General features: G+C 47.5%; 1 protein-coding gene across 1 annotated transcript; it reads right to left on the bottom strand.

Annotated features, from left to right (window-relative positions):
- Positions 1 to 407: 407 nt before the first annotated feature.
- Positions 408 to 1,784, bottom strand: LOC139463676 (uncharacterized). The gene has a single exon (XM_071244933.1). It carries the CDS (start codon positions 1,782 to 1,784, stop codon positions 408 to 410), a length of 1,377 nt encoding a protein of 458 aa, XP_071101034.1.
- Positions 1,785 to 12,631: the final 10,847 nt, after the last annotated feature.

Here is a 12,631-nt window from a genome sequence, read left to right on the forward strand (position 1 = left end):
ACTGCTCTTACCCACCCACATCACTGCTCTTACCCACCTACATCACTGCACTTACCCACCCACATCACTACTCCTACCCACCCACATCACTGCTCCTACCACACCCACATCACTGCTCCTACCCACACACATCACTACTCCTACCCACACACATCATTGCTCTATCCACACAGATCACTGCTCTTACCCACCCACATACCCTCTTGCTTGCATCCCCTCCCCTCTTGTTTCCCCTCCCTTTTTGCATCCCCTTCTCTCATCTTTTCCCCTTCTCGCATACCCCCCCTCTCGTATCCCTTCCCCCTCTTGCATCCCTTCCCCCTCTTGCATCCCCTCCGCCTCTTGCATCCCCCTTTTGCCCCCTTCTTACATCCCCTCCCCCTCTCGCATGCCCTCCCCTTCACGCATCACCTCCCCTCTTGTATCCCCTCCCCTCTTGTATCCCCTCCCCTCTTGTATCCCCTCCCTTCTTGCATCCCTCCCTTCTTGCATCCCTCCCTTCTTGTATCCCCTCCCCTCTTGTATCCCCTCCCCTCTTGTATCCCCTCCCCTCTTGTATCCCCTCCCTTCTTGTATCCCCTCCCCTCTTGTATCCCCTCCCCTCTTGTATCCCCTCCCCTCTTGTATCCCCTCCCCTCTTGCATCCCCTCCCTTCTTGCATCCCTCCCCTCTTGTATCCCCTCTCTTTTTGTATCCCCTCCCCTCTTGCATCCCCTCCCTTCTTGCATCCCTCCCTTCTTGCATCCCTCCCCTCTTGTATCCCCTCCCCTCTTGCATCCCTCCCTTCTTGTATCCCCTCCCCTCTTGTATCCCCTCCCCTCTTGTATCCCCTCCCCTCTTGTATCCCCTCCCTTCTTGCATCCCCTCCCTTCTTGCATCCCTCCCTTCTTGTATCCCCTCCCCTCTTGTATCCCCTCCCCTCTTGCATCCCTCCCTTCTTGTATCCCCTCCCCTTTTGTATCCCCTCCCTTCTTGCATCCCCTCCCTTCTTGTATCCCCTCCCCTCTTGTATCCCCTCCCTTCTTGCATCCCCTCCCTTCTTGTATCCCCTCCCCTCTTGTATCCCCTCCCCTCTTGTATCCCCTCCCCTCTTGTATCCCCTCCCCTCTTGTATCCCCTCCCTTCTTGCATCCCCTCCCTTCTTGCATCCCTCCCCTCTTGTATCCCCTCCCCTCTTGCATCCCTCCCTTCTTGTATCCCCTCCCCTCTTGCATCCCTCCCTTCTTGCATCCCCTCCCTTCTTGTATCCCCTCCCTTCTTGTATCCCCTCCCTTCTTGCATCCCCTCCCTTCTTGCATCCCTCCCCTCTTGTATCCCCTCCCCTCTTGCATCCCTCCCTTCTTGTATCCCCTCCCCTCTTGCATCCCTCCCTTCTTGCATCCCCTCCCTTCTTGCATCCCCTCCCCGTCTTGTATCCCCTCCCTTCTTGTATCCCCTCCCTTCTTGCATCCCCTCCCCGTCTTGTATCCCCTCTTCTTGTACCCCCTCCCCGTCTTGTATCCCCTCCCTTCTTGCATCCCCTCCCTTCTTGCATCCCCTCCCCTCTTGTATCCCCTCCCCGTTTTGTATCCCCTCCCCGTCTTGCATCCCCTCCTTTCTTGCATCCCCTCCCTTCTTGCATCCCCTCCCCGTCTTGTATCCCCTCCCTTCTTGCATCCCCTCCCCGTCTTGTATCCCCTCCCGTCTTGTATCCCCTCCCGTCTTGTATCCCCTCCCTTCTTGTATCCCCTCCCCTTTTCGCATCCCCTCCCCTCTTGCATACTCTTGGGCCCTCTTGCACCCATCCCCTCTTCCACCCCCTCCCCTCTTACATCTCCTCCCCTCTTACACCCCCTCCCCACATGCATCCCCTACCCTCTTGGGCCCTCTTACGCCCCATTTCCTCTTCCACCACCACCACCCTACTTCCACCCCCTCTCCTCTTGTCTCCCCTCCCTCTGCATCCTCTCTCGTATCCCATTTCATTCCCTTTCCTAACGGTTATCGCAAGATGCCGTGGAAGCCAGTCGGAAAGGAAATGGCTTCCCTCAGATGACCAAGAAGATAAGTGAGACCTGCAGATCGCGTGTATTAACTTGATAACAGGAGACGGGGTCATTAATCTCCGCTATCGGTCACACTACATAGCAGATTAGCGTACTTGTCAGTCAGGTGCAGCATCAATGCAGGCGTTATTGGTCCCAGTGGCATGGCGTTGTGGACACTGGGAACGGTGCTGCAACCCCAGGGGAAGCGCCGCTGAAAGAGGGGGGCACGGGGAAATAAACAGTTACAAGGTATTGCCGTGTATATCCAGTTATGGGTCTGGCATTAGTTCACTAGCAGCCTTGTGTGTGATCTTAAAGATAGAACGTTGCGGCAAATAGTCTTCATTCATTCATGTGTTCGTTAATTAATTCGTTCACGTCTTTGAAATAGTCATAGGAAGGTTTGGGATTTGAAGAAATTGTCATGAGACATGATGGTTAACGATGATGATGATGATGTAATTCTCATCTTTCTGAGGAGTTGTTACTGATAGAAATCAGCGATTAGACATGACAGCGGGAATGGGGTTTTCAATTTTTTTTTTTTTGTAATCCATTTATCTCTTACTGTTCACTGTTCAGGTTTCCTTTGAAGCGTCAGATACATTGATAAGACACATGCACAATATAATGAAAGATACCCATTACACCGTAGCGTTTCCGTACTTAATCGTTTGTTTTTCTAAGACATGGCTTCATCTCAACAAAGAATAAGATGCATGAAACCTTAAATATTTTTTATATACGAATTTGGAAAATGTTTCAAATCGCAACATCAACCGAGAACAGACATCTGTGTTCACAAAAGCGTTTTTTTTGTTTAAGTTTCTGCACATTTTGACTTCACAGGGTCGCTATTGGGTTGCAAACCAAGTTCTGGTGCGTTCATGTTGAAGACGAATGTTGAAATGGCTTTGAGTACGGCAACAATTCCCATGAGAGCATATTGATCAGATTTAACAAATATACCCAGAAACCACCGCGTTGTTGCTAAACTCACCAGATGAACCGAAAGGTCACGTGATGTATTTACGCAATCGCTCCATCAGTGACATTTAGCACGTGCAGCGGGGTTACGCACCCGGATGAAGAGGGCGCTGTGGTTTAAACTGTTTGTGAGGCGGAAGTGGTGTGATAAAAACATGGAATTCCGCCGTGTGTTCCCCTCCTGCAGTGGCCATGTATTAACGTGTATATGTTAACCCTGTTTGTGTAACCCCTGCACACTCCAATACACCCCGACTCCCAAACCAACAATGCTATCAATGCAGCCCTCCCCTTCTCTCCATCCCCTTTCTACCCACCCCCTTGCTACCAATACACCCCTCCCCTTCTCCCTTCTCTCCATCCCCATTTCCCCCACCCCTTGCTACTAATACACCCCTCCCCTTCTCCCTTCTCTCCATCCCCATTTCTACCCACCCCCTTGCTACCAATACACCCATCCCTTTCTCCCTTCTCTCCATCCCCTTTCTACCCACCCCTTTGCTACCAATACACCCCTCCCTTTCTCCCTTCTCTCCATCCCCATTTCCCCCACACCTTGCTACCAATACACCCCCCCCCCTTCTCCCTTCTCTCCAACCCCATTTCTACCCACCCCCTTGCTACCAATACACACCTCCCTTTCTCCCTTCTCTCTATCCCCATTTCTACCCACCCCCTTGCTACCAATACACCCCTCCCTTTCTCCCTTCTCTCTATCCCCATTTCTACCAACCCCCTTGCTGCCAATACACCCCCCCCCCTTCTCCCTTCTCTCCAACCCCATTTCTACCCACCCCATGCTACCAATACATCCCTCCCTTTCTCCCTTCTCTCCATCCCCATTTCTACCCACCCCCTTGCTACCAATACACCCCTCCCTTTCTCCCTTCTCTCCATCCCCATTTCTACCCACCCCCTTGCTACCAATACACCCCTCCCTTTCTCCCTTCTGTGCATCCCCAATTCTACCCACCCCCTTGTTACCAATACACCCCTCCCTTTCTCCCTTCTCTCTATCCCCATTTCTACCAACCCCCTTGCTACCAATACACCCCTCCCTTTCTCCCTTCTCTCTATCCCCATTTCTACCAACCCCCTTGCTACCAATACACCCCTCCCTTTCTCCCTTCTCTGTATCCCCATTTCTATCCACCCCCTTGCTACCAATACACCCCTCCCTTTCTCCCTTCTCTCCAACCCCATTTCTACCCACCCCCTTGCTACCAATACACCCCTCCCTTTCTCCCTTCTCTCCATCCCCATTTCTACCCACCCCCTTGCTACCAATACACCCCCCCCCTTCTCCCTTCTCTCCAACCCCATTTCTACCCACCCCCATGCTACCAATACATCCCTCCCTTTCTCCCTTCTCTCCATCCCAAATTTCTACCCACCCCCTTGCTACCAATACACCCCTCCCTTTCTCCCTTCTCTCCATCCCCATTTCTACCCACCCCCTTGCTACCAATACACCCCTCCCTTTCTCCCTTCTCTCCATACACCCCTCCCCTTCTCCCTTCTCTCCATTCCCCTTTCTCCCCATCCCCCTTTCTCTCCATCCCCAGGCTATCAATACGTGCAAATTTATGAGCGTTGTTTCGAATTATAGTTCGCCCTGATTTTGTTTCAAGGTTCGACAAAAGCCTACCCGTGTTCATGTGTTTCAGCAATATGCTAAACGTCTAAGACCCGCATCATTTCGGGCTTTCCACCCTATCAAGCTGACAATCCATGCTATGTAAGTTAAATGCTGTTCAAGGCGATAATATACTAAACTTACTCACACCTATCCGCTATTGTAATAGATAGAATACGGTATATAATGAGACTGTTATCTCATTCATGCTTGACTACATGATGACCCGGTTGTACCGATGACGTGTTTGAGAACGACGGCAGATGTAGTTGGACACCAAACACTGTATCAGGCACCAGACGCTGTACCAGACATCAAACAGACATCAATAACGAGCAAGCATGATAATGAGGCTTCAATCGTAGGATTTTTGTTCGGAGGTGCACAGATGTTTTATGACGCATGGAGAGAATTGTTTGAAGGAAAAGATGAGACCTTTCCAGAATATCACCTTCACACATCCCCGAGTGCACGTTGTGACGTTAGCGCACTGCACAGACGCGCGGCATATCTTCCTTAAACACATGGAGGGGGCCTGGCGCGGTTCCCACTCCCCCGCACGACCACCATCACCCCACCAGCCTCACACCATATGAGACGGACCTCGTGGTCGTAACATGCGCCGTATATGACAATCGTCCTTGTGTGACTTAAAGGTCCCCTGTAGTTTGAAGGAGTGAGAAGGCAAATGAGAACATGGCCCGTCATCCCACAGGTGCGAGGTTATCCGCTTGTATTGCCAAATATTTGGGTTTGATCCCCTATAGAAAGACAACCTGTGAAGCCCTTACATAAAACTACATACCTGCGATCCCTAGCTCTCGGAAATGAGTTTCGCCCGTCAAAACCTTGGTTCGAATCCCGGGTTCGATTCCCGACATGGGTACAATGTGTGAAGCCCATTTCTGGTGTCCCCCGCCGTGATATTGCTGGAATATTGCTAAAAGCGGCGTAAAACCATACTCACTCACTCACTTTTACACCTTTAAATACCCAAGCTTACAAATATTGTTTTCCTATGAAGTTACCGAATGTTGTTTCGCTAATTACGCCTACACCATCTCCCTCATTTTTTCCAAAATGTCATGGCTGTCAAAGAACATGGGGATGTGCACATGTAGCTGTTTATGTTGTGCGCACGAAACAGTTGTCGCTGTGCAACCAAGCAGCTGTTCTGGTACCCCGCCCCTCCCTGTCTTCCTGGAGATGATGTTTCCTGACACGATCTTCAAAAACAGGCTGTGGGAGTTTTTATTGTCTAATTGGTAGTCAGTACTGGCGATGACTTCGTCACACAACAATGTGTATAACAGATTGATGTAGCGTATGACCTTGGGGGGTTCTCGGATCTCACAACCTGCTGTTGTCATGGCACGGGGTGAGTGAGTGAAATGGGTTTGTGCGGCACATATATATACTGCAAGCTAAAATCGATCTGCGACAGACCAGCCAATGGCGGACGATGTCAGCGCCATCCAGGCTATCGGATACGATGCCACCATGACGGTCACTATGTCGAGGAGACATTTCCAAGGCTACACCAAGACGGTCACTATATAAGGGAGATATTCCCAAGGCTACACCATGACGGTCACTATATAAGGGAGATATTCCCAAGGCTACACCATAACTGTCACTATGTCGCGAAGATATTTCAATGGCTACACCATAACTGTCACTATGTCGCGGAGATATGTCCAAGGCTACACCATGACGGTCACTATATAAGGGAGATATTTCCAAGGCTACACCATAACTGCCACTATGTTGCGGAGATATTTCTAAGGCTACACCATAACTGTCACTATGTCGCGGAGATATTTCGGGATACATCATAACAGTCGCTATAAAGATATTTCCAAGCCTACACTACAGAGTTCACTATGTAGCTGAGATATTGCTGCATCTTCCCGAGGCAAAGGAGTTAACTGACTGTAAAAGTCCAGTTTCCACCCTTGCCGAACGAAGCTGAAATTTCTGGTTTCGATCGTTGCGCCACCAGTGGCTATTACGAGTTATGTCCCGTCCATGTCACTCCTATTGACCAATCAGATTCCACCTCTCATATCAATTTCGTTTGCCTCAAATAAATTGGCGCTGCCCAGTGAAGACAATAAACCTCAGCTGAGATGTTGCCGATGTTACCACAGTGGTCACTATATAGCTGAGATATTGCCGATGCTACCACAGTGGTCACTATAGAGCTGAGATATTGCCGATGTTACCACAGTGGTCACTATAGAGCTGAGATATTGCCGATGCTATCACAGTGGTCACTACATAGCTGAGATATTGCCGATGATACCACAGTGGTCACTATATACCTGAAATATTGCCGATGCTATCACAGTGGTCACTATATAGCTGAGATATTGCCGATGCTATCACAGTGGTCACTATAGAGCTGAGATATTGCCGATGTTACCACAGTGGTCACTATAGAGCTGAGATATTGCCGATGCTATCACAGTGGTCACTATAGAGCTGAGATATTGCCGATGTTACCACAGTGGTCACTATAGAGCTGAGATATTGCCGATGCTATCACAGTGGTCACTATAGAGCTGAGATATTGCCGATGCTATCACAGTGGTCACTATATAGCTGAGATATTGCCGATGTTACCACAGTGGTCACTATAGAGCTGAGATATTGCCGATGCTATCACAGTGGTCACTACATAGCTGAGATATTGCCGATGATACCACAGTGGTCACTATATACCTGAAATATTGCCGATGCTATCACAGTGGTCACTACATAGCTGAGATATTGCCGATGCTATCACAGTGGTCACTATAGAGCTGAGATATTGCCGATGTTACCACAGTGGTCACTATAGAGCTGAGATATTGCCGATGCTATCACAGTGGTCACTACATAGCTGAGATATTGCCGATGTTACCACAGTGGTCACTATAGAGCTGAGATATTGCCGATGTTACCACTGTGGTCACTATAGAGCTGAGATATTGCTGATGCTACCACAGTGGTCACTATAGAGCTGAGATATTGCCGATGTTACCACAGTGGTCACTATATAGTTGAGATATTGCCGATGTTACCACAGTGGTCACTATAGAGCTGAGATATTGCCGATGTTACCACAGTGGTCACTATAGAGCTGAGATATTGCCGATGTTACCACAGTGGTCACTATAGAGCTGAGATATTGCTGATGCTACCACAGTGGTCACTATAGAGCTGATATATTGCCGATGTTACCACAGTGGTCACTATATAGTTGAGATATTGCCGATGTTACCACAGTGGTCACTATATACCTGAGATATTGCCGATGCTATCACAGTGGTCACTATATACCTGAGATATTGCCGATGCTACCACAGTGGTCACTATATAGCTGAGATATTGCTGATGCTACCACTGTAGTCACTATATAGTTGAGATATTCTGACGCTACACCAAAGCGGTGACGCAGTTGGGATATGATGACATACATTAACCTAGTCATCAAGTCTGGACACCCGATCCCGTTAACTAGATTGGGTTTCGGAGGACCAATTCTAACCCGGATCTTTAGTACATCACGTGCCCGGCAATCTCGCGTGATATTATTCCTTGGTGTCAGCACTTGTGACTGATCGTGTTCTTCCGGAACATGTCGGCCTTTCTCTCGGGTTACGAAACAGGGCGAGTCGTTCGGAATGATTAGCCAGGTGAATAATCGGTAAACAACGTGAGAGGAAATACTTGTGTAAGCATGTGCAGTGCACGTCTTCTACGTCACCCGCATGGCAGTTTACCGTATGCACCTGTTTGTAACCCGCCGAGGTGAAGTGACTAATTTGACAGTTCTAAACCTGGAAAATGTAAAACTAAAATGTCTAGCGGGTGATAAATGTTTACAAACGCCGTTAATTCCATTATGCCACAGAAGGGATCGGATGACACGTGGAACAGAAGACAAATGAAACAGAATGCGAGAGGTCCGGTTTATCCGCCCACCACGTGTCTGCTCGTCGGGCTTACGTGGAAGAGTGAGTGAGTGAGTTTGGTTTAACGGCGCTTTGAACAGCGTGGCGGTTTAATGTGGTAGGAACCTCCGAAGTGATGCAGGTCTTAGATGTTTAGCACTTCGGTGAAACCTGCGAGCATGAGTGGGTGCTAACAAACCAAAGATCACAATCAAGATGAATCTGGGAGTCGAACCAACGATCATAGGATGGGATGCAACTCGTCACGGTGAACCGCCGCGCCTCAGACGACTGGGCCACCCACGCCCACGGGATACAGCATAGATGGTCCGAGAGCTGTGCCTGCTGTGACACGGGGGGCGACGTTGCGGTGTTGATGGAGTAGCTTCTATGCAACATCAACGGCAACAAAGGCGGGTGTTCGGCACGGTGTGAGGGATAGTCTCATCACTGTCAAGTGAGATAAACAGTTTGTCGCATCCAGAGCAAATTGGCCAGGGGGACATAAACTAGACATCCCAGTCAACAGCAGGCGTGAACGTCTTCCATCTTGACGAGCAGGGTCTTTTTAAATTCTTGGTTTACGAAACAACGGATCCACCATTTTACAAATGTAGAATGAAATTAAAGTTAAAGAAGTTTCGTTTCTTCCCTTGTTAGCACATTTGTCATCTAAAAAACCAAGAGGATCGATATCGTCAGTCCTCAACACTTTGATTTGTCAGTCAAAGAAACTCGCCAAGCGACTCGCTTCTTTCATTTTTCAAAGTTTGAACTCTACCGACAATACATTTAAGAGATTTCGGAGCTCAAGTTTTTATTATTTCGACCATTGATCTCCTGTTTTGGAGAAAAAAATATAATGAAAGAAGTCATGAAGAGCCGATAGTTCATGTCTTCCGAGAACGTTACTGTCTTTGCTACTACAAAAAAGGGATGAGAGACGGTGCCGTTGTGGGTCCCCTCCCATTATGCCTACGTCATATTGTGTCTACATTTTGTTGTGTCTACATTTTCTTGTGTCTACATTTCAATGTGCCAACAACAGTTACTCTGTGTTTCTACATATCATTTAGTCTGTCACTCAGACCCTGAAACAATATATCCAATACAGGCCATTCAAGTCTACAATGTTTGGCAAGTCTAGATTACTGAGATATCATGAAGAAAGTCTCTGGGCTCCTTTTGATTATATTATGTAACTATTATTTAGCAACTTTTTTCTGTAAACTATGTTCATTTCAGAAACTGGATGTTAGTCTAACATATCATTGTGCCCGAACCTTAACGCGGGCCCTGTGGTACTATGAGCACAGCAACGTGTATTACCTTGTGTAACAGAGGACGTTTCCTAACTATCGTTATTGCCGATATACATGCAATGACAGTGGCGTGACGCGTTTAGAGACAGTACAGCAAACGTCCATGTTTATTATTGATATATCATTCAGTTTAGCATGTGGCAGTGCGGACCTCACAGTAGACGGAAACGTTTTGAAAGCAGTTGAGTCATTCAAGTTTTTATCAGTTTATATTGTACAGCCTCCATGTCAAATTGGAATCGTTTATTCAAGAATTGGTAAGAACAGGTCTTCCCTCGTGTCTGTAGCTTGGTGTGTCCACCACGAGTAGACCGCCACGTGTTGTTAAAGGGCTGTGTAGGCGCAAAGTGAGGACGCCGGTTGTACACGACTCTGTCTATACGGAGACGGATTATTCGGGGGTTGAGATATGTGAATCTTCTGTAAATTAATTAAAAGGTATTTGCGTGTGCGCGCGCGCGTGTGTGTGGCTTTCTCTAGACGAGAGAGAGAGAGAGAGAGAGAGAGAGAGAGAGAGAGAGAGTGCGTGTGTGTGTGTGTGTGTGTGTGAGAGAGAGAGAGAGAGAGAGAGAGAGAGAGAGAGAGAGAGAGAGAGAGAGAGAGAGAGAGAGAGAGAGAGAGAGAGAGAGCGTGTGTGTGTGTTTGGAGGGGATAGGGTCAGTTCAAGGTTACTGATGTCGCAGTTGATCATGATGGACACGTAGACCCCAACATTCCACGTTCATGTCACCGAGCTTAGCAGCACTCGTCTGGTAATGGCAAATTAACACCCAAATGAGCTCGTTTTTCACAACCCTTTCACACTTATCTCATCCTGGGGTCATTCGGTTGGTCAGAAACGATAATCTTGGATTATCTCTCCAAGACACAGGTGTTAATGAGGCTGGGCACGCTTGTCAAATTCCCGCGCATTCCCCTCTGCCAGGAGACGCCACTATTTGATGATTTGAAGACGAATTGAAGTATTTCAGTTGCCGTGCACTCCATGACTCGACTATACAAGAGGGTTTACGCGTAGGATTAACTTCTGATATAAATCTTATATCGCAAAATTATCAGGCAATAAATAGTGGAAAAAATACCGAGTGTGAAATTAGCAAATCTTGAATCAACAAGACAGCGCCAGTCCCTTGAAGCGACGTGTGACAGTGCTATATCCTCGTGTAAGAAAGGCTGAACATTTGAATTACAATGTTTGAACAAATTATTTGTATTTATAAACCTAGCACTTAGATAACGTACCGTGTCAACATCAGATTATTTTTTGGGGGTCATGTCCTGTATATTAAGGATTTATCCTTCCAACTGGAGCGTAATTCGGTCCGTGAGTGTTGAACGTTGAATATTTTGTTTGTTGATTAACGCTGAGCTCAGCAATATTTCAGCTATATTACGGCGGTCTGTGAATAATCTCGACTAGACAGACCAGTCATTGATATTATGAGCGACGACCCATGCAAGTCGTTGGGATACGATGACACGAGGTATCAACCAAGTCACCGAACTTGACCACCCGATAGATTAAGTCGCATTTACGACCCCCAGACTGGGAACCTTCATGTACCGGCAATCCCCACTGGGCCAGGGAGTCTGTCATCCGATGATATCCACCCCAGATCCATTCGTGACCAACTCGTGTTATTCCGGGACAAGCTTTCTGCAGGTTACGGAAAGGGGCGAGTGGTGATGAATGCCCCGGATAGGCCCAAACAGCCTTTCAGAATAAACGTTCATTCGCCACCACTCGCCCCTTTCCTTAACCTGCAAGAAGACTCGTCCCCCTATCGATGAATGCTATGTGCGAAAACACGACAAACCAAACAGAATGAGCGTATGCCTTGAAGTACTTCGGACAAAGAATCCATCAGGAATAATTTTCGATTTTACTTCTGTCTTCCATTTAAAAATATACCCTAGATACACTTAAAGGTGTTCAGTCATACTGTATAAATAGTCCCGAATGTTTTATATAGCATCTGGACGATATATGACATGGGGGGAAAATACGTGAATCATTAAGAAAACAGTTGACAATTCTTTTAACTATGCCCGTTTGCGCTTAGATGGAAACTAGTCGCAAAAATGGCCAGGAGAGGGACACGTTTCGCTAGTCGGTTTGTTCCAGAATAACACGAGTTGGTCACGAATGAGTAAACGTTATTCCAACATTTGACCTCATGATTCTTCAGTATCCATGGCAGCGACGCTTCCATGTACATACTTTGTACTTTAATACGGAGTTAACAAATACATGCTATAAAAGTAAGTCTCTGGTTATATCTTAACAAGTTTTTGTTTTGCCTTATCTGGAACAATCATTTCCAAAAGGGCATGAGATTAGGTAGTTCCCGTCAGTCCATGCTTGTTAAGAGTCGACTGAATGTGAACGGGTTGTCATTGGGATTACGTTATCGTACCCCAGGGGTTCGTGTCTCGTGCTATCAGCCACGCCCTGGTTAATACCCCAGACCATTTATATACAGGTCGCCATGATACAGGGAAATATTGCTAACGTCAGCAGCGTAAAACAAAATCCACTCAAAAAATAGCACCCTTGCTGAAATCTTCATTACATAAACTCATCTCAAATCATTTTAAGAATTTTACTCTTCTGCTTGTATCACGGCCACTCCTGCCAAGGCATTGAAGCAAACATAGAGGACCTTATCGGGTTCACGGGGGTTGGAAAGCAAATCAAGGTCGACTTTGCATACGAGAAAA

Source organism: Haliotis cracherodii, unplaced genomic scaffold (assembly GCF_022045235.1).
Source record: "Haliotis cracherodii isolate W230 unplaced genomic scaffold, xgHalCrac1.p SCAF_16, whole genome shotgun sequence".
NCBI classification, from domain to species: Eukaryota; Metazoa; Mollusca; class Gastropoda; order Lepetellida; family Haliotidae; genus Haliotis; species Haliotis cracherodii.